Below are 23,092 nucleotides of genomic sequence, written 5' to 3' on the forward strand. Positions count from 1 at the left end.
TATTTAAATACAGTATATGATCTTGTATCTGTATCCAGAATCATCCTTGTATCTTACCTTTTCCTTTTTTTTCATCACTTAATGAGTAACTATTCCCTCTGTTCTCTGTACCATGACAGAGAACAGAGATCACGGCCGTGAGCAGAACATCCACAGACGATAATGACTCTTTCTTCAGCACTGTTGTGTTGTCGCCATGGATATCAGAGAAAAGACAAGATGACCAAGCAGACTGACCATGGGCTGCGACATCTCTAACACGTAGTAACAGTTTGGAGGAGCTACATCTTTGTGCCATAACCACCAGGGTTCATTCTGTCCTGTACTTTTTTACAGCAGGTGTGATGAACACCACAAGACTCACAGTCCTAAGTTCATTTTGTGATGCGCACACCTCTAGGTGTTGGCAAAGTGCTGCTAATACTATATGCCAGAAAGTTATAAAGTCATAAACTGGACTCCATGATTCTATCCATTATAAATTTATACAAACTCCTCATCTATTGAATTGTCCTCTGAGGCAAATACAAAGTTCTTTTGGGTCATTTCATGAGACACATTGTAGCAATTTCCAGAGTGACCTTGGTTAGAAATGAAGTAGTCATGGTTAGAGTTGAATGTTGCTTAGTGATGTGAATTTCCATCTCTTCTTAAAACCCACCTCTTCTCCTTGGCTTTTGACAATAAGACACTGACTTTGTGTGATTTTATTTTATGGCTATTATTTTAACTTGTGTTTTAATTCATTTTATTTGTAGTTGGAATGTAATTTCATGCCTTCTGTGAGCTATTATGTCCTGTATTTATTATACTGTACAGCACTTTGGCTCACTGTGGATGCTTTTAAGGTGCTCAACAAATAAAGTCAGATTGGATTGGATTCCACCATTATTGCATTGGGAGGTATGCAGGCACCATAGATAGTCACTAATCATCTTGAGACCTCCTCAAGGCAGCCCCCTCCCCTGACACTAAGCTGAGTGAAAGAGACAGACAACCACATGGGGATGATTCTAGCCTGCATCTTGAATTTACACCACTTGTGTCTAGTACTTGGTTTTATGTTGACCCTCTACTGGCTTTCTATTGTGCAGTGGTATGACTCAAATATGGCCAAAAATAACCCAGCTGTTAAATGCAAATCTAAATTTGATCCAGTCAACTATAAATTTATCAAATTACCATAATCTTTTGATTCAATCCCAATTATGTCTGTTCCTCTCAGTCTAATCACCACTGTCCCCATGCAGACCAGCTCCTGCAGTTCAACAAGAAAAACTCGGAGGACACAGCTGTCTCAGGAGTTTTTTTTTTTAGTTTCATCTTAGTAGCAAAAACAACAAATTTGACCACACAATTATCTTTTACAGCTCCAGGTGAGAAATGTGCACAGCTGCACCGCAACAGCAGAGTGAAGCTGTGGCTGCTGCTACTGTGAAGTGAAACATGTTCCAGCTGGAGTATGGTACAAAAAAAATCCAATATACAGAGACACTGTACACACGCAGTCATATCAGAAATATCACAAAAAAAGTCATTCAGATAACACATGAGAAATGACAGCATGAGTGTATACACTGGACTAAACTGTGTCATGGGTCAGTTCAGCAGAACCATGCAACACCTGACAATAAAAAGGTTCATATTTAAACTCTGGACAAAGAACTTTCATGAAATATTTTCATTATTAGTTTTACTTATTAAACAAATATTAAATCCATATCTATGAACATTGACCAGTGCATGAGGAGAAGGTGGAGGATTTTAGTTTCCAGTAAAGTGTCTTTGACAACAGTCATTGTAGAATATGAGTCAAAGCACAAACTCAAAACAAACTCTAGGATGGGTTCTTGTTGAGAGAAATAACTTACAACTTTGTGGACTCATTAAACTGTCCTGTATATTTTAACAGACTGAATTATAAAGTTGCGCTACTCCCCCCCCAAAAATGAATACATCAAGTGTTGAAAGGGAAATTCTGGTTTTATACAACTTGTGTCTCCAGAAAACTTAAAGGCTGTGGTGGTTGGATGAATATGACACAGGAGAGTGGTGTTTGATTACCATGTAAAAATAGCTTGTTTGTGTTGTAACCATGACCAACTGAAGTACTTATTTTAATCATCTCGTACTTATCATAACCCAAATTAAGATCCTTTTCTAAACCATGCCACAACTGTTATCACAGTGACCATGACAACAGAGCTCCAGTACGCTGCCACCGTAGTGACTAATCCAAAAGACACTGATTGAAATAAATGACCCATGTGGTTGTTCAGGTTGGGGGATTTGTATAATGACAGGGGTTGGGGTAATACTGTTGGGGTAATACTGTTATTGTGGCTTCATTGCCAGGTTAAAAAAAAAACATGGGCAAACCTCTCAGTTTCCATGTCCTGCAGCAGGCTGAGAGGGGCTGATGATGGGCTGGATACTGCACACACTGACCTACTTTGGTTCAGAATGGGTACATTGAGCCAAGTTCAATGTCTTGGTTTTTTCTTAATCTGCCCGATAGCAGCTACTCCACCTAGATGTAGCAGTGGGTGGACTGAAGGTTGACGCAGGTTCAGTATCAATGACACAGACTGACAGCAAAAGTCAGACTCAGAGTGTAATAATCCAGAATGATCCTCTGAAAACACACATCCTGATTCTGATTTGGATGCAAAACAGGGAGTTTGTCTTTAAAATAAAGAACTTTCAAAGTTAGAACAATAAAAACTTGGACTATTCTAATGTACACAAACTACAGAGGCTTCAATGTCTGGCCACGTTCCTCTTCAGCAATTTGGCATCTTTTAAACTATAAACTGAGTCTTCACACACAGTACAGCCATAGTTTAGGAGATGATGGGTTTTTTTTATAATTTTTTTTTATAATCTATACATTTACATAAAATCTGATATGATTAGCATTCAGAATTATTGAGTGACCCCCCTCAAATATATACTTTGTATAGAAAGTAAATATACTCACACAAAAACTCTGTGCGTAATTTTTTTCCCTTAAATCTTAATGCATCAAAGCTTTACATCTACACATACTGCACCATTCAGTCAGGAGAATTTCAACTGCATCAGTTTGTACGATCAATGTACAGAGGGAGATTTTACAGTGGAACCGCTGGTTTCCTGCAGAGACCAGTAATGGATCATTTGTGTTTGACCAGCAAATTAAAAATATAAAACTTTAATATTATTACATACTTTAAATTTATGTACTATAAGGAGTCCATGAGCATGAGAGCACACTCGTTTCCTGTCAGTAACTCTTGGGTGATCATTCGAGTTTGTCCCCTGTACAAAGTGTGAGGCAAAACAATCCAAAGGGCTCGTTCCAAAACGTGTGTATTTGGCTCTGACTGTGGAAACCCCTCGTCCTGTGTCCCAGGGTCTGAGCAGTGGAGAGGTAATTAAGTGTGCTTCATGCAGGACAAAGGCTCGTAGACCAGGAGGTCTGTCTTGGCATGGCTGTTGGTCGCCTGGTTGGGCAGTGTTTGATAATTTGAGACCTTCCATCGTTCTAGACAGTACTCTCCATCACCCAGTCAGCGCTGTCTATTGTCCCCTTGCTCCCCCCTGTGTCCCCCTCCTCCTCACACTGCAGGAGCATGCCGTTCACAGACATGCTCCTCTTAGTCCAGATGCTGCTGATCCTGCATGGTTTGTTACACGGCTGAGTGGCGCCGGCGCCCGTCGTGTCTCCCATGTCGAAGGACTGGCTTCTTTTCAGCTTGGGGTCCAGAGGTAGCATGAGGAGCCGGCTGAGGCTGGAGTCCAGCGTCCGGCCCAGGAGCGGCTCCCGGTCGGTGTGCGGCTTCGTCGTTGCCTTCAACGTGCTGCTGCCGGAGGCTCCCGGGTCGCGGCCCTGTGCCCCCCGCAGCTCCAGCGAGGTGAAGGCCCCCAGGAGGTGGTCCAGGTTGGTCCGCGGCTTGGAGGGAGCGGACCTCCAAATGCTGGCGAGCGTGCTGTTGGGGCTGTACGAGGCCCCGGGCATGGAGCCTGAGGAAGACGAGGAGGAGGTGAGGCTGCTCTGGAGGGAGCCGCACTTGAACTCCACCACCTCGTCCTGCAGAGTCACTTTGGCCTTGAACTTGGGCTCGGGCTGAGGAGGAGGCAGCTGCGACTGGGACAGCAGAAGTCCGTTTTGCCCGAGTCGACCCCCGTTGGTCTGAGAGTGCGTTTCGTTGACGCTGGTCAGCTTCCCCGCTGGCGGTTCGGCATCTCCGGCTTTGTAGCGCACCATGAGGATGACGATGAACACGAGCAGCGTGGCCACGATGATTCCTCCCACCACCAGGATCATGGTGCCTCCCAGCAGCTGGCTGGGCATAGACTGACACTGAGGGTAGTCGTCCTGCGTGAAGAAATGCGTGCAGCCCACTACGTTGGTGGCGGTCAGTGTGGTGGCGCTGTCATCCCAGGCCGCTAGCACGCACAGGTCGTAGCGAGTCCCGGACACCAGATTGGTCACCAGGAAGGCTTTGCTGGAGGCCGGGATCATCCTGAACACAGAGAGGGAAAACAATTAATACCCAAGACAGAGGTGGCTTCCTCTGTAATGGCCTGGTATCTTTTAAGAGGCAGCTGTAAAAACTACAGGATGGAACAATACATGCTATAAGTGATTAAGACATCAGTATTAAACACAGTACACTTGTAGTTTCAGTTGCAGATTTAATGAGCTGCTGTCAATGGTAATGCGAGCTCTATTCGCCATGATTTCATTTCATTAAAGGAGAGCCAGGAGTTCCATTTGCATTCCCTGGAGTTTTCTCTGTACCGCTACCTCTCTGTGGCGACTGCTTTAACAGACAGCCAACAGTAATTGGCTTTATCTCTCAGAGCCATCTGTCCTGCTACAGTGAACAGAGGGCCCATTTGATATAGGAGCTCTGGAGCAGTGATAAATAAATAAGTAGAAAACCCAAGAAAGGCACAAAAGATTGGGAAGTGAAGCGCCATCCAAGATAGGTTCGGACTAGTGGGACCTGGCACGTGTCCTTGTGGTGGCAACAACAACACAAGGGAGTGTCAGGTGCTGGGCTGTTAAGCTCAGCTGTAATGCTGTGTCTCTCTCTGTGTGTGTGTGTGTGTGTGTGTGTGTGTGTGTTCTTGTACTTACTACGTTGTGAGGACTGGCAAGAGTTTTTAACCAACAGAGTGAGAACATTTTTGGGAAGTGAGAACATTTTGGCCGGTCCTCACTTTTTCCAAGGGCTGTTCGAGGGTTAGGTTATGATTAGGTTTAAATTAGGTTAAGAGTAATTGGTTAAGGTTAGGCATTTGTTTTGAATGGTTAAGTTTAGGTTATTAAGGGCTAGGGAATACATTATGTCAATGAGTGTCCTCACAAAGATAGCATTACAAGGATGTTTGTGTGTGTGTGTGTGTGTGTGTAAAGATGTCAAACAGCCCCAGAGAAAGACAATGAGCCTTCCACAGCCCAAGGCGAGCTGCTCGGCGGCCAGCAGGAGGGGGGTGAGGGTTGTACAGTCACAGTTACTCTTCCACCTGCTGTTTAAATGATGCTACTCATATATTTCCTTCCGAAGACACCATCAGCAGTCACGAAGCAAAGCAGGGTGTTGAATCTTTAGATCTTTAGGGTGTCAAACGTGCAGCCCGTGGGCCAAGACCGGCCCAGCAGAGGGTCTAATCCGGCCCTCAGGCCAAGTGTGACAATTACATAGAAGACAGAAGAGGCATAATATTGTTGAAATTGCACATATTTTTATCAAGAAATTTCAGGTTGTTCATTATATGTTTTGTAAAAAGATAGTCCATTAAAGCAGGAGTAAGCGATATTTTTGTGTTAATATAAGTCTTAAATAGTTATATCTTCCGACAGCAATCACTTACATAGAGGTTTGGGTCTGAAACACGGGTCTCTCAGTCCCTCTGCTCTGCTCTGAGCCGAGGAGAAAACATTCCTTGTATCCTACAAGTTTTATCCAATGAGGAGAGAGAACGGCATAAAGGACTGTGTGCAGCCAAGGGATGCGCCTGAATGTGGTGATGTAGGGACGAGGACCAATAGATCCATGACAAGGGCGGGGTCTGCTAACTCCATCGGCTGACAAGAAATTATGGTGCGTTCGGGGCAGCCCGTAACTCGTGTTTTTCCAACCTGTGAAGTCGTACCAGTTCGATCTGGTGCGAGTTCAAAGGTTGGAAGTTACGAGTGGCCGTTATAGTGACTTTCACAGGCAACAGGTCGGAAAAACACGAGTTGCGGGTTGCCTGGAACGCTACAAAGTCGTAAGTTGTGACTTGAAGCCGTAACTTACGGTTTCAAAAGCCTGCCTGGAATGCAGCATTAGCCAAAACGACCGGATCGCTTACTTCTGCTGTAACTGTAAACATCGTAATAATGCACTAAAACAAAGGGAAAAAAATCAAAGTTTTTTTATATATAGGTTATCATGCTATTATTTTACTGGTTCAGCCCACAGAATAGTGCAGAACTTATGGATGGTGATAATCTATGATCATGGTTTGGTTGCTCCACCTTGACTTGATTATAAACTCTTTTTTAATAATGACCAGACATTATTACCAGACCCTCAAAGGAATTTTCAATCGAAAGCAACTGGACTTGGTTATTTGTCTAGGAAGACGTTTCACCTCTCATCCCAGAGGCTTCATCAGTTCATGCTCGCATCTGACCAGACAAATAACCAAGTCCAGTTGCTTTCGATTGAAAATTATTAATTAATATGCACAGGATTATTACCAGACATGTGAAAAGTATTACAAATACCATCACCCAGGCCCAGTTGTTCACCTGGTATTAACGTCTGATCACTAAGACAGTATGTTGCTACTTTCTTTTAGCACTGTGAGCTAAAAGGGCTACCTACTCATTACTAATGTTCAGTCAGTCAGTAAGTCAGTCAGTCAGTCAGGGACATTTGTGATTACAGTCTCACTGTTGCGGTCCAATCAGGAGACCTCGCAGAGATAAGTTGGAGCAGGAAGGTTCAGCAAAGGTAAGACCACTTCAATGGATTAACTTGACACAGTAGTTGTTTTTTACACAAACCATAATCGCTCACCAAGCCTGTACCTACACCTGACAAAACCTAAAAGCTGTGGCAACGGGGGCGGTGGAGGAGACATTCATTACAGTGGAGTACAATATGTTGTCAGGACAAAATCACTGACCACAGAGATCATAAATTAGTCCAGGGTCAAAAACATCATCATCTCAGTGTTTGTCTTCATTAGCTGCCGGAGCTCAAACAAATGGAGCTGTTTTCCAACAAAATGGAGTCTCCTTCTCAAACAACTCGTGCCACTCTTGATTACAGTGTTATAATTGGCTGCCTGGGATCAGGAACAAATCGTCTGAGTGATGTTTAATCTATACCCCTGCTTGTTCATGTATCTGGGGCTAATTGTTTTCAGGTTGTCTGTAAGGAGTGGCTAATTCATTTTCATTTATAGGAACATAAGCCCAACTCCAGAGAACCCATGACCATGCTTATCACAGGGAGATAAAAGTTTTTTCGCCGCCTCTTCAGGCTGCGAAAGGCAATTTGTCAAGTGGTCTGCTTAGTTCTCCATGATGGCGTGAGGCCATAACATTAATCAGTGTGTGAACCGGAGAGGGAAGGAGTGGGAGCGCAGACGGAGGAGGAGATGGGCCTTCGGCTGAGGGTTCTTAAAGCTCTGCGAGAGATTTGTCAGTTACAGTTTCAATAATCTACATATTTTCCCAGTTCAAAGACAGAGCTGACAAAACAAATAAATCATTACTGCGGGCTGCATCCTTCCTGTCCACAGACATTACAGTATTTCATGGCTCAGGATTCTTTTGCTGCAGCTGCAAACAATCTCTGAAAAATTATTCATTATCTTTATTGATTTCTTAAGGCTTTTTCTCTGAACAGAATACGGCCGAGGTCATGCCAAATGAGGTGCTGCTAGGAAAAATCCTGTGGCCTCTGACTGCTTGTTCTTCACTCTCTGACTCTGCAGCTCTACTGCAGCTCACACACTTTTCTGTGTTTGTGTGTGTAGCATTGAATATCTCCTGCTTGCAATTAAGCATCCGTGCCATTTAACTGCACTGCAGTGTATGTTATGATCTGTAACTTTTCCACCTACACCTTTGTTCCATGTGTTTTTGACTTGTATTTGAATGACTTCTCAAACCAGAGAAAACTGTGATTTAAATTAAAACACTACATTTCACTGGTCGCCTGTCAATTATGTCCTATCCTAAGTTTTAACACTGCACCTGACACGCATATAGAATATACAGTATATGTATACTGTATATTGAATCACTACAAACGTACATGTATATATAGTATGTGTAATGTGTCTAGCCTATACAAATATGTATATTTATGTATTTGTGCTTATATTTTAGACATATGCTATACAAATAAAAGTCACTCTAAAAGGTGCTAGGTGGATATTATATAGTCTGAGATCACAAGATTGATTTGATAACATCATACTAATACTACTACTGATACTACTAGGCTACTATATTGTTATTTATTGTTATAATTAAGCTCTGTGATTATTATGATATTCCTGAGGATGACTAAGTTCATTACAGTGGTAAGAGTTGATTCTTTTTTCCAAAGATATGTTTTGGCATTTTCTGCCTTTATTTGATAGGAAAGTGTAGAGAGACAGACAGACGTCTTGTTCGGGAGTTGAAATGGCAATCAGCACTTCAGGCATATGCCAACATGTTACGTGCTCTCTAACCACTTGACCACTTAGAACCCAAGATTATGTAGTTGTCTTTATGAAAACTACCCTCACATTGGATCAAAGGTTTGTTCAAGGCTGAGCTCAGGGTTTTCTGAAGCATTTTCATTTTTTTTGAACTCATCTACATCATCTGATTGTTAATAAACTTCTTTATGGTAGAGTCTATTTTGGTTTGCAAGCTGCAATGATGTATTTCATCATAGAAATTAAGAGTGTGTTAAGAGTTTAGCACGAGTGTGTCCCAGTTTATGGCGCTGAAGGTAACTGCACAGGCTGAGAACGATACTCCATCACCCTTGTGAATCTGTATGTACACACTGGAGCCCATTTTTAGACATGAATACATAACATTGTATCAACAAATAAAACTGGCTCTTTCACAGTGATGCATGGTTTATTAAACAGACTGTATTTTCACTGTGCATAAGAGATGATGAGAGATGAAACATTTATAGTGGTGTTAGAAAGGACGGCAGTACACGGTGCACATTTCTCTCTCTATGCATGTTTAAGTTTGTGCTCCTACAGCCTTATGACCACATTCATTTCAGGCTTATTCTTTTTTATTGGAGATACAAAATTGATTATATTATTATACAGTATTCTACATATATGCATTTCATTGTCTTGTCTGGCAAAGTGACAGTCAAAAAGAGGGCTGTCATGTTTCCAAGAGAACTCAAATTTAATTAATTTTAACAATATCTAGTGAACGATAAAGGTGAACATGAATGTTTAGGTTATAATGAGTAAGTTATCCATATTAAACCCTTTATCAACCCCTTTCAAATCATCAGTTAATTTCTATCCTATTTTCCATCAGTTCCCAGGCCAGAGAAACAGTATATGTCATTAGTCACATGTCAGTTGTGTTTGACTGACAGAAACTCAACATCAACTTTTATCTAGTTTGAAGCCACAAGCATTTTTCTTTTACACCTTGGTGCTTTTCAGCTTAACCAGACAGAGCCTATTTGCCTTCTGATCATACCACTCTCACAGACATTAGTCGTTCAACTCTTCAGGAATTTAATTTCTTTTTGAGGCAGACAACAGCACATTCTTGAAGACTGTTCTGGTTTTGAATAAGTTCTCCGGGCCCTCAGGCCTTTATAATCACCCATCCTACATAAAACCTTTAGTTCAAGTAACAATGTGCCAATCATGGAAACTGCAGCAGTGATAACATTGTCCTCCGGCTCCAGTGTTTGAAAAGGAAACAGCTGACAACTCTTACCTCCTGAGCACAACAGCGGGACACGGCTGAAAAGATTAAGTTGTCGGGATCCCTTGAATCCCAGCAGCTACAGGGCTGCTTCCAAACTTCCATCCTTATCTAAACTTTTGCAGAGAGTTGTCTCTGCTCAACTTTCGTGAATTCAAGTCAGCTTTCATGAATCAATCTGTGAAGCGTTTCAGGCTGCTTTCAGAACAATGCAGAACAATGCACAGAGGCTGTTCTTATTAAGGCAGAAAATCATATTCTCGTGGCAGCATGAAAGCAGTTTTAATCCCTGGAGAAATTGTGCATCTTTTGCTTGCACATTAATTGATCAAGTGAGTCTGTGCATTAGGATTACGGATTTGTTGGTTCAGCTCCAAGCTTGCTGAGGTTCAAATTCATCATATCTTGAGCAGATATTATCATTGTGGCTCAGCAAGGTTCAGTCTGAGGTCCTTGCAGTGACTGTTACAGCCACAGATCATACGCAGCTACAATTAAGCTTGTAATCCAAATCCCCACCCTGCATGTCACATTTTACTCTCCGTGATCTCACTGGCAGAAACAGCTAAACCCAAACGCCTCCTGGGAAATTTAACAATCGTTTATTGTATGTCCACCAGTTTTGATATTTTCATCTTTTTGTTCCAAGGAATCAGGGATGCTCATCCACCTTCAGTGCTCCTGGTAATCCCAACCCATCCAAGATAACACTTTATATCTGAGACTAGTAGTAGGTCATTATGTTTTGTTGCTAGACAACATCTAGCGGCCATTATGACAGGAGCAAGGGAAAAGCATGATGTAAGTCCATGTGAGGAGGAGGTTGTGGTGGATGGAGGAATATGATACATGGAGAGCAGAGTTCAATCCCATGTGATAACGGCCCTTTATGCTGTAACCACAACAAAGATCAATTAATCTTGAAGAAGTACTTATTTGACTTAAAGGGATAGTTCAACATTTTGGCCAATTGGCCCATTGCCATAATCCCTATAGTCATAGCAGTAGGTTCGTTACCTTTAATTGTCGGTGTAAGCTATTTTTAGAATGGCGGAGCGGAGCAGCAGGCTGCTCAGAGCTATGCTATGGAGGCTCATGGGATTTCTTGGTTTCCCTCATCAAACTCATCAAATACACAACCCAACAACTCCAAAACGCTGTCGTGGACAAGTTGTGAGCTGCACAATCAACACGCTATTGAGAAAATAACGGAACGTTACGAGACGGAGTTGTTTTAGAGGTAAATTCATACAAAGCCGCTGATGCACGTTGCGTTCAGGGACAGTTTTTCAGCAAGCAGGCTCTGTATTTACCTTGAAAACGGCTCTGTTTCGTAACGTTCCATGATTATCTCATAGCGTGGTGATTGTGCAGGTCACAACTTGTCCACGAAAGCGTTTTGGAGTTTTGGGATTTTGTATTTGATGAGTTTGATGAGGGAAACCAAGAAATTCCCTTAGCCTCCGTAATGTAGCCCTGAGCAGTTCTAAAAATAGCTTACACCGACAAATAAAGGTAACGAACCTACTGCTATGACTATAGCGATTATGGCAATGGGCCAATTTGCCAAAATGTTGAACTATCCCTTTAAAGGTATGTAGCCTATGCTGCTGACAGTACAGTCAGCATTTATTATTGTTCAGAGGTACTCGTATGGGTCAGGTTAAAATGAATTACCTGTATAAAGGCCATTACACATTTGTGAGGAGACTGTTCACAAAGGAACTCTATGTTACTTTGTGAATTTATGCATAAGCCACTATAATCTGACAAGGAGCTCAACGAAGGAGCAGAACATTCTCATCTCTTTCACTGTTTCACCACCTGAGCCCCCTTTTCTCATCAAGCACAACGTGAAGCTCTGAACATTTCCAGGTCAGTGTGGTTTTTAAACCTCATGACAAGTTGCACACTCTGCAGATCTGATTTGCATATATGACGTATTTCTAAACGAGGCCCTGAGGAGCTGACGGCAGCTGCCATGTCTATGTAGGTGCTGTGGTGCTGTGTACAATGGTGCATATACCGGTACTTTGTGAATATTTATAAATGAATAGTATTTGTTACATTTTATCATCTTTCAACATATTTATATTCATAATGTTCATGAGTTTCAAAATGAAAATGTTTTATGCAACAGAAATGATTAATGCTGAATAGAATTAATTACATTACATTAGTGTTTGCAGGGATTCTGCTGTATAATTACACACAGGACTGACAAAACGTTCTTCCTACATAATTATCAAGGTTAAACAAGGAAGAAATAAGTTTCCCCATGAAGGGAAATAAAATAACCACAACAAGGCCACAGTCCCAAGCCTGTAGCTTTAAATATCTTGCTTAAAGTTTGAGATTTAAATGGCATTAAGTCACTGGATCTTTTTTCTGGTTGCTTTCACATTCATTTTAGAAGCTGTGCTGGTAGAATACAAACCTCAGCTAATACAATTTCATCCCCATCAAGTAGTGCTTGACTGACAGGAGCCCTCGCCTCCTGAGCAGAGAAATTCCCCAGGTTGTGACGGCTGAGCCTAATCGAGCTCTGCTCAGCACTGCGCTCAGTGAGAGAGGAATCAAATGACGAAAAGGTGCTGAAGAGGGGGAAAGAGTTGGCTTTGCTACTGTTTGATGGACAATGCAGACACTGGATGATGGATGGATGTGAGCGTGACAACATCAGTGTTAAATATAATAGTAGACTCTGCGATACACTGATGCCACTGGGGAGTCGTGCTGCTTGACTCTGTAAACACAGCACGCTGCTGAACACACCAGCCTGTGTTTACAACCACGAGTCGGTTTCATAAAGGCTTTGATTTCGACAGTGGCTTAGATACAACAGTCAGACTCCAGAAAGATTATGTTTAAAATCATCCGCTGCACAAAGCATTAAATTCTGGATCTAAATCAGGACTGTGGTGCAGTTAATTGCGGGTAAATTAGGATTTCAGAGTCGTCAGCTTAACCACATCCAACCATTAAGCTCCATTTATTCTCAGTATGAAGTGTTTGTCTATGAGAAGAACTCAACAGTTACAGAGATGTATTAGTCTGGAAATTCAGCTAAGACTGAAACAATTGGAATAAAAATATGTTGATTCCACCTTTTTTGTTGGTTAATCGCTGTTTACTGTTACCATGGCAACAAAAAAGTATTTATTTTGTAAGATCCTTGAGCAGCAATAAGACTTGACCAACACAACAGCATTACTGCCATATCTGTTACGAAAATGATCAGATGCTATAACTTCTAGATGAGTCACTATTTTCCCCAGCCACTCTCTAACATCGTCTAGAGTGGGTTGCCATGGTGACAGCTTCATCATAGTATTTTTTTTTTTTTTTTGCTCTATTCTGCCCATTTGTAATAAAAGTCTAAAAGTCGTTTGGCTGTGTCCCAATTCAGAGGCTGCATTTGAGGACAGATTGCACCGCAGCAGTGGGACCAGACTGCTGAAGCTGAAAAGCTCTGTGGAGAGGAGTGCAGCTGCAGGGTTGGTGATAATTTCCTGTTGGTTCCTCTGTTGGAGCTGGTCACTTTACATGCTCATGTGCATATGGCTTTAAATAAATCATCTATCAACCAATAAGCTTCAATGTTATTATTATTATTGTTGAAAGTGGCCAATATAATAGAACTTCAGACCTTAAAAATAATGTTTAAAGCAAAGAACAGATCATTACCAGAACATTTACAAATCTTGTTCAAACTGGAGGAAGGGGACAACAGACTGAAGCTTGATTTTAAACATACATTTGCAAAGCTAAGCTTAAAACAAATGTGTATTTCTGTTGCAGGTGTAGAATAATGGCATTCACAAAGCAAGGAATTGAAAAGTTGTACAAGTATGTCTCAGTTTAAGAAAATGTTTAAAAAAGAAAAAAATAAGTGTCTACAAAAAAGAAGGAGAAAGAGAAAAAGAAGGGAAAAAAGAAAAGATAGATAGACAAGTGTTGTTTGCTGCTATTTTGTTTGTTTTCTTGTCACTACTATGTTTCATCATCTTTAATATTTTGAAATATAGTATAATATTGGTGTTGAAGTAAGCCAATGTAATTATAACAACAGAGAGGGGCATGTATTATAAGTTTTCTTCATCCTGCTCCTTTTCATTCATGGTGATAATGTGTACATTATGTAAATCTGTGCAACCATGTGAAGAATGTATACCATGAATGGAATACATCAAAATGAATGAATGAATGAATATTTTTATTCCTAATTAAATATGTGTGTGTGTTTACCTGTAGATCAGAACCTCATCATCAGAGCAGTTGTACTGGAGCTGGTACATCTTCACCTTGGGAGCCGACTTGCTCACCGTCCACTGAACAAGTGCTGAAACAGCCGTCACCTCGGAGACGGACACAGCTTTCTCTGGTTGGCTCTTGGGAGCCCCCTTGCTGATCCTGGTGGTTCCTGTGATATCAGAGAGGCGGGACTTAGGCTGCGCTGGCTGTCCAGTCCCGTTACTCAGGTGGGGAAGCTGGACGATGGACACCTCTACGGATGCAGTGGACTCCCCCGCCACATTAGCGGCGATGCAGGTGAAGGTGCCGTAGTCCTTGGACGTGGTGATGGTGATGCTCAGGGTTCCGTTGCTGTACACCGCGGTTCGGGACGAGTTCCCGAGCAGCCGATCGTCAGGCGAGATCCAGTGGATTGTGGGGGAAGGGTCTCCGGTTGCTTCGCATCTTAGGCTGGCTGTCTGGCCCTCCAGCACCAGCATCCTGTGGGTGTGCTGGGTAATGAGAGGCGGCTGACACATGAACTCCTCCTCCTTTACGTTCCAAAAATAACGACCCTTTAGGGCGGGAGGGGAGGCGCAGGTCTCCAGGTCGTCGTCTCTCTCGAGCCTCCGGAGCCACAACATCTCACAGTTGCAGTGCAGAGGGTTCCCGCCCAGACTTAGGGACAGCTGGGGGGCGTAGGGCGTCGTCAGTATCATTGAGTCTTGGGCGCGAGCGAAGATAGGGTCGGGGGGCAGCTTCTGCAAACGGTTTGAAGTCAGGTCCAGTCTCGCCAGCCTTTCCAGGTCGACGAAGGTGCCCTCTGGAATAAAATCCAGAAGGTTGTGGTCCAGACTTAGCTGGTGCAGATTAATCATCTGGCGCACCGAGTCCCAGGGCAGCGACATCAGGTTGTTGTAGGAGAGATCCAAATCCTCCAAGGCAGGTGCCAGGTCCTCAAAAGCCTTGTCATGGATGCGCCCCAGCTGGTTGTTGTTAACTATGAGGTGCTGCAGGTTGATCAAACCTCGAAGGTCATCAGGACCGAGCTCCAATAAACGGTTGTTGTCCAGATGAAGCGAGCGAAGCGTTTCCAAGTCGCCGAAGGAGAAGGGCTGAATGTAGCCGATGGTGTTCCTGGAGAGGGTCAGGTCCACCAGGTCCGTCATGTTGGCAAAGTCCTGCTGCGTGATGCGGAGGATGTAGTTGCCTCCCAGCCGAAGCTCCACCGTGGTGCGGTCGATATCCGGAGGCACAAACAGAAGGCCTTTGGAGGGACACAACGTCCCCAGGGATTCGGAGAGATTCTGGCATACACAGTACTTGGGGCATGCATCGGTGATCATCACTGTGGCTCCCAGGACCAGCAGGCAACAGATGATGCGGTCCATGGTAGAGTCATTCATAGGAACCTGCGAGAGACACAGATAAAAATATAAATCACAATATATAGAAACATATTGCAATATCGCAGGGCCCTATTAGCTAACCATGCCATGAACAACTAAAAAGAATCACAGTGTCCATGGAATATAAACATCACGACACAGACATGTATTCAAACATAAAACAGCCGACGTCAATGATCAGCTTGTGTGTGGTCTTCGGAGTTTATTCCATAATGAACCTGTCAGTTATTTGCCCCTAGGGGACAGGCCTTATCCAGGAAGTCATGTGACCCATGCAGGTCCATTAAACTAGATATAGCACTAGTGGTACAGTACAGAGTGGAAAAGTGCAGTAAGTCAATACAGCATTAGTGAGCAGGCCCTCAGAGACACGGTGAGCTGGAGCAGCAGGACGGTGCTGATGAGCATTATTTTTATGACATGAATTAGTAGACCTCAGTGGTCAACTACAATGAGTGTTTACTCATTAATGCATAACAACACATGATGCACCTTTGCACAAGTAAGCGTCTCTGATGCTCAGTGTAATAAATCAGCCATCAAACTAGAATTCAAAGTATTCTACATAAATTCAGAATGCCACTGTGCAAATTTGCACATCATTTCATGCAGTCTCATTATACAGCATCATTATTCTGATAACAACAAACATGCAGATAAACAGCATGAAATAAAAACAGCATGCTTTCCAAAAGGAACTGAGATTATCCCCCTTTCTCTTGCTGGCTCACACCCACACACATTTACATCTCCATACAGCACATATACTCTAACAGATGGCTGTACCCACACTCACATGTTCAAGCACCCAGACTCTCACACCACTGCATTATCAAGTATTGTCCTTGATGAACCAAATCGGTTTGAAGTACTGTCAACTGCAACCAAACATATCAAGCATCACCTGTTTGATAAGATGAAGGTGCTGATGGTTGTGATGATGATGATGATGATGATGATGGAGGGATACATAATGAGAGGATTAGATCAATGGCTAACAATGGTTTAATTTGAATTCAAAGCTCTATGTGTCTTGGCCAGGAAATATTCATGTTCTATTTCCATAGTCTATTAAGTTAGGATTTCATTCTCTAAAGGAAGAAATTTGCAAAACCAATGCCTCCCGACTGGGAATCAAACTCTGTGTGATCACCACTAAACTGAAACACCAACTTCTACTTGTGTAAAAGACCATGAGATATTGTTCAAAGCTCCAGAAAAGGCTGGTAAGAGGCCATGAGTTAAAATATGATTGTCAAGGGGCGGAGTTTAGCTCAGTTGGTAGAGCACCCGCCCCATGTGTTGAGGCTATAGTCCTCGCTGCAGGCGGCCCCGGTTCGAGTCCCGCGTCGGACGGCCCTATCCTGCATGTCATTCCCCCCATCTCTGCCTCCCATTTCCTGTCACACTCTCAACTGTCCTATCGAATAAAGGCATGAAAAGCCAAAAAATATATTAAAAAAAAAAAAAAAATATGATTGTCAAACTGATGTGCTGAAAAAACAAGTTCCAGATTCCTCTTTGATCTTTTATTCATTTAAACTTGAGGTCTCTCTTACTTAGATACATAGAAATACAGAGTTAAAATTCAAAAGCGCACAAGACTCAGTGAAAAAAATTGCAACACTGACGTGATGTGGTTTGAGATCATCATTGTAAAATGTCATAGGGAGCATGTGGATTTCAAACACATGTTGTCAATAATTCCATGTGTTTGTGCATTAAAACCTAAGGCATATTTTTTCAAGATCAGAGTAATAGGCCATTCAGGACACAATTTGCGTGGTACCTATCTGATTTTCCACTTAAGTCAGCAAACCAACAGGGGAAGTCGGGGTGGGGTTTTCCAAAAAACAGAGCATCAATAAGGGTGCTAAATCATTTTGTGCACAAGTCATTGGAAATAATAGGTTCCAAATTACAGTGGTGCTGTTGCTGCATTTTGTTTGAAAGCTGCATAAACCCTTTGGACATTGAGCTAATGTTAGTAGAGTTTGGTCTGGTCCTGTGGTCGAGTCCAGTGTAGATGTTGTACAGAGTGGTGAATGTCCAATAAGTTCTTTATGGATGAAAGGAGCTGGCAGGCTTATGAGTGATGGTGGGCTCAGATATGATCCTTGTGGGACACCATCTATTAATGGTAAAAGATCAGATTAGGTATTTTCAGCTTTGAGAGAGAGGTTTTAGAGATTGGATGGATATGTTGCTGAGAGTGATGAATGGTTGATTAGTTGTTTGATTCCACTAAGACCAATTCTGTTGCATTTATGCAACATTTTTGAACCTACACTGCCAACAAAAAGAAGTCATGCAAAGTAGCCCTGCACCTTTACAGGTGTTCTCCGTGCTTGGGTTTTTAGCCACGGCCACTGGGACTTTCCAGCAGGAGATTGCTGAGGTCCGGTACATCCCAGCCATCCATGAGCTGCATCCCTGCTATACTCAATGGCATAATTACATTAATAGCCTACAGTTCCCCTATGGCACGCAAGTGAAAGTGAAGCAGAGGTTTCACACCAACATGTCCAATGTCATCGGTGTCATTTAGTGCACGCACCGAACATATTCGCATCAAGGCTTCATCTAATTATGCGTTTGCCAGCGATGCGCTCCTCTGCAGCAGGCAGCTGTGACTGTGAAGAGCCTTCTCCTCCTGTGGCTTTTGTATTTTTATATGTGTATCATGTCATGTTACATGTTCCTTTACTTCTTCAATGGTTCTTTCAACCGAGGACATTTCATCCACAGTATCTGTTACCTCTTACCAGGCCTTAGATTTACCCTTCCCGGTCACACCACTACTATCAGAAGAAACAATTGATTTTTCTTAACTCAATTTCACCCAAAATTACTTTGATTTTCGATCTTTCCTTTTTTTCATTCTCTCTTTCCTTTTTTGCGCCAGGGTGCATGTCGACAGGATGCTGCCTCCTTATATGGTGGTCATGGTCTCCTTCTATGGCTATTTTTTGGCGGGGATCTATGCTAATTACTGAGTGCACTGCCAATTTACAATGGGTTGGCATTCATGATCATACAAATGTGCTTACGATCAAATCTGGGTTTTCCGCAGCTTTCATGAATCTGGAGTAGGTTTTTAGTAGCGTGGGCTTTTATGTGCAAATCTACACAAAGATTTACTAACTTTTGATGAATGAGACCAGTGAGTTGAGGGCTGACTCAATCATTTGGTCAAAGTCAAGGTCAGTGTGTGAAGAATAGAATAGCGTGTGGAGGTCAGAGAGTTGGTGCAACCAAATCTCTCCTGACAAGTGAAGCGTGGCAGCTGTGCAGGGGCTCACTCATATGTTGAGCACAGCCAGGACAACAGTAATCAGTGGAGGGCCTTGATGTGAACACTCATCAGAGCTCTTGACAGATGCCCCTGTGGTGACCCCCCAGGACCACCAGAGTGCAACCGATCCACTGGCTGCAGAGTGCGGACTCACAGCAGCACTCATCTCTACACAGGCAGGCCCACTGTAGATAGACCTGGAAATGTGGGTCTCACTGTTGTCATGATATCTACAATTTCAATAAAACTCCCAAAGCTTTGTGAAAGATTGAAGTCAATATTGAATCTTCGGAACATTCACAGCTCTTTCACTCACAGTGTTGTGCAAGCTGAAATTTAATTTCACCATGAGCTCCTGTGGGTTTAGAGTCTGCACATACAGCACCTGAGTTTAAATGGTAAAGGGAAGAAAAGAAAAGTCGCAGAACTGAAATATACAGAACAACCCATCACTGCAGCAGCCATTCAAATCATCTGGATAAAAATGGATAAAAATGGGGAGAGCATCAGTTTACCACTGGAAACCAGTGCACTGGCTGATGGAAATGTTATCACTGTTGGACACCAACACTACACAATGCACTGGCTCCATTGTCTGCTTCAGTGCAGGAGACTGGAGACAACTGCAATACTTAATACAAAAAATTAAAAAAAACAAACATTAAATTTAACAGATACCCATTTGTATTCTGTCTCCATAATCTTCTGAAGATATGCATTGATTTGTTTAATAATATACTGTACTCTATATGGAAGAACAGTGATATAGAGATCAGAATATATACTATTACTTTATTTTATAGCATTTAAACAAGTAGTTACTTCTGTGTCTGTTGTGCAAAGGGATAAAATTAGCTGCATATTTTCTCTATTTTGAAACAAAATGTTGAAATGCACTGTTGTTGGATTTTTTAAAATTTTGTTTCATTACCTTGAGGGTGACAACATCCCTCTCCTCCTTGTCAGCCATGACAGAACCTCATGTGCTGAACACACTGACCAACATTTCCTAATCATGTAAATAAGAGGTCAACAAAACAAGGATTCAAATTAAGTCTGTTAAGATCAAAGAGAGAGTTATTTTGTTGATTGTTTAATGTGGAGTTGTATGAAGTAGACAGCCTATATATTACCTGCACTAGAGTCTAATCAGTAAACCCCCGATCATCAGCACTGTGCATGGGGCTTTTAAAAACTCCCACCAATCAACACATTATCTGTTTAAATGTTTGCTTCATGTAGAATATTAGAAGTGGTTATTATTTATGTGAAGCACCACTTTCCTTTGGCTCTACAGCTTTTCAACCAAGGCATTTTCCTATGCCCAAGTGCAGCTGACCTGCTGCAGCAGCGTAATACAGTGCGATCATGTGTCAATCCTGAACCATCCCTTTAATTGGGACAAGAAGTGAGGAGAATATAACTCATGAAAAAATTGCTTGCTTATCTCACAACTATTTTTTTTGAAATAAACATTAGGCTGATTTATGACTCTGGACTCCCTGTAGTTGTGAGTGGGAGCATCTTTCCTTCCTGTAAACATTATTGTGACGTGCTGCTTAGTGATTACATCTTATCTCTGAGTGAGTGGTGCTTAAATAGTGTCTTAATATAAAGCGTGAATAAAGATATTGATTCATCTGTTAGGATCAGGTAGGATCTTTCTGGGGTAGGGAACAGATCTTTTAGTGAGATTATCAACCTTAAACAATTAACACCTGCAGCAGAAATCAGACCTGGTCCTGTCAGGAAGGTCTTCTTATTGAGTGATAGACAGTTCGTCTGGCTCCTTACCACTCCTTTCCACTAACACTGAATGGAGGAGTAGAAGTGTCACATGATCACTGCTCCTCCTCACTGATTGAAACAGTCTTTAGACCCTAAATCCAGCACTAAATGTCTGCTATCTAATAAAAGTTGAAACACCATACAAGCTAACAGGTTATAGGACACTTTTATAGTATGTGTTCTTGATATATTCTGTAGCAATGTGGATTTGGGGCTGAGGAGAATTGAGCTTAGATGTGACAATCAGACTTATCACATTCACAGATAGAGATTTGCGTGTAATTCTGTGTGCTGAAACGCTTTTCTGCAGGAAGCAGCTGAGGAAGCAGGATCAGGGCTCTGATATTCAATCTAATCTCTGAGACATAGCAGACTAGCTCCTATTAGCATTCTGCTGCTACTGACTTTTGTGAACAGTCCTAAGTAGCTTTTGGGCAGAAATCTGCCTGTCGTCTTCAGAGGGCTGCTGAATCTGCAAGATGTTCAATTGAGTTTGCACTTTAGTGGATGAACGCAGAGTGCAGGGCTTAACAGAGACAGTTTAAGTGTTATCCTGGGAAGGAGTGACCTATGGAAAGGAGCTGTAGTTTATGTAGGTACGGGAGAGAATGACAAGTCTTCTGGGCTTCTTTAACATATTTCTATATGAGAATACATGCAGAGCAACTTAGCTGTGAATTCAGATGGATAAATCATTACTCAGGGAGAGTGAATATGCTAGCCGGGCCCTAATGTTGCAGTCCAGCCAACTGGTAGCTAACTATACTAGCCAAATTTATTACTACCTGGCAGTGCCTCCTGCGTAGTATTTAACCTGCTGGGTTGTTATTGGCTGTTGGAATATATCAATGGAACATTTATTTGCTTCCTCCTCCAGTATTTCTTTCTTTTTTTTTTTTAAAGAGAAACTATGCAAGATTTTTTTTCATCAAGTAAACAGCTTTGGAGTAATTGTGATGGATAAATGACTTGTTATAGGGAGAATGGAGGCTCTCTGCCTTCCACTGAGCATCTCTTGGCCGAAAACCAACCTTGCAAGATCAGAGCCTCCAGTGTCCGGTGTCCCAGATTTTGTCTTGGCGACACCGCAACACAAACACATCCCATAATCCATGATCTAAACAAATAGCAAAACAGCGAACAAGTGACTGGATTTAGTTCCCCTTTAAATTCATGTTGTTGTTTTTTTGTGTGTGCTTTGCTCATACCTGTATAGTGGTGGTTCATTTTAACCACAAGTATGTATGTACCACTAATGCTGCACAATGAATCATAATGTAGTCAACATCACACTATGGCCAAGTGTGTATCCAAATTGCAGAAATGCCCTGACCGAAAAAAAAATTGAATATTAAAAAAAAAAGCAAAAATGACCATCCCGACTGAAATCGCTATCACACACCAAAATCTCACATCTACCCATATAATCACAATGTGATTTCTTTTGCACATCGTACTGCCCTAGTATGCAATATACTGAAAAGAGCTTAAAGGTACATGTTGTATAAAGATAGATGTCCATGCGTAGTGTTATTATGAAGCAGGTATAGTCTGTGTATTAATAAGAGTCTCAGTCCAGAGAGAAATGCACACAGCCTATATTCAGAAACTAAGCCTTAAAAATGAGACATAAGACCCTGAGCCGTGCTCCAGTCTAAGAGTCTCCTTGTGTTATTTTAATCTGCTGTGTTGAAGAGGAAGGTAAAAGCATCATCATAGCCAGATTAAACAATATTTGGTCAATTCAAATGTAGTTTAATAGCTTTTATAGATTTATTCAGTATCAGCAATTGAGCAATATCTCCTGATTGATACATTTATTGTAAAGTCTTTTCGTCCCTGTCCAAATCTTTTTCCAGTGATCTAACTGGTCTTTTGGTTGCTCTCTTTGCCAGTTGGGCTCCAGCAGAATCAGACTCTCTGCATTTAATCTGATCCAGAGCAGGTTATGAGTTCAGCATGGTGATTTACCCTGGTAACAGGTGAACCAGCGCTGCTGCACCATGCAAGAGCAGAACAGCATAAATGTAATAGAAATGTAATAGGAGGGAAAACATGGACAGCCAATAATAGTGAGCCAGGTCACAAGGGGGCAGTATTACACTAGCTACATCAACCTCTGTAAACAATCACTGCACGAGGCAACACCCAGGTCATTTAGCTCAATTCCACTATCTCTCTTACGTTTCAATCGAGAAAATTGTGGCATACAATACATAGACATTACTGTGCATTTCATGTCCCAGGGTAACTTTAAACTAGGCTGTCTGCCCCTGTTACACTTACAGTATTTCCCTCTGTTTCCAGTAGTTACTCATGTCTTTGACTAACCTATTTATCAGGGTAATTCTTGCAGCTGTTTTAATCTCAGACATGTGGGTGTGATGTGAGCAACTTCTGCTT

General features: G+C 42.1%; 1 protein-coding gene across 6 annotated transcripts in view; it reads right to left on the reverse strand.

Annotated features, from left to right (window-relative positions):
• Nucleotides 1–2,568: 2,568 nt before the first annotated feature.
• The window catches only part of lrfn2b (leucine rich repeat and fibronectin type III domain containing 2b), a 124,614-nt gene continuing 104,090 nt past the window's right edge, over nucleotides 2,569–23,092 (reverse strand). For all 6 annotated transcript variants that reach the window (XM_085770706.1, XM_085770704.1, XM_085770702.1 and 3 more), the window contains 2 exons: nucleotides 14,213–15,609; nucleotides 2,569–4,508 (listed from right to left, as the gene is read on the reverse strand). In XM_085770706.1, coding sequence (XP_085626832.1) covers nucleotides 3,527–4,508; nucleotides 14,213–15,603 — 2,373 coding nt within the window. In that variant the 5' untranslated portion in view covers nucleotides 15,604–15,609 and the 3' untranslated portion in view covers nucleotides 2,569–3,526. The remainder of the gene's footprint in view (nucleotides 4,509–14,212; nucleotides 15,610–23,092) is intronic.

Source organism: Trachurus japonicus, chromosome 24 (assembly GCF_045865225.1).
Source record: "Trachurus japonicus isolate A0001 chromosome 24, Traja_1.0".
NCBI classification, from domain to species: domain Eukaryota; kingdom Metazoa; phylum Chordata; class Actinopteri; order Carangiformes; family Carangidae; genus Trachurus; species Trachurus japonicus.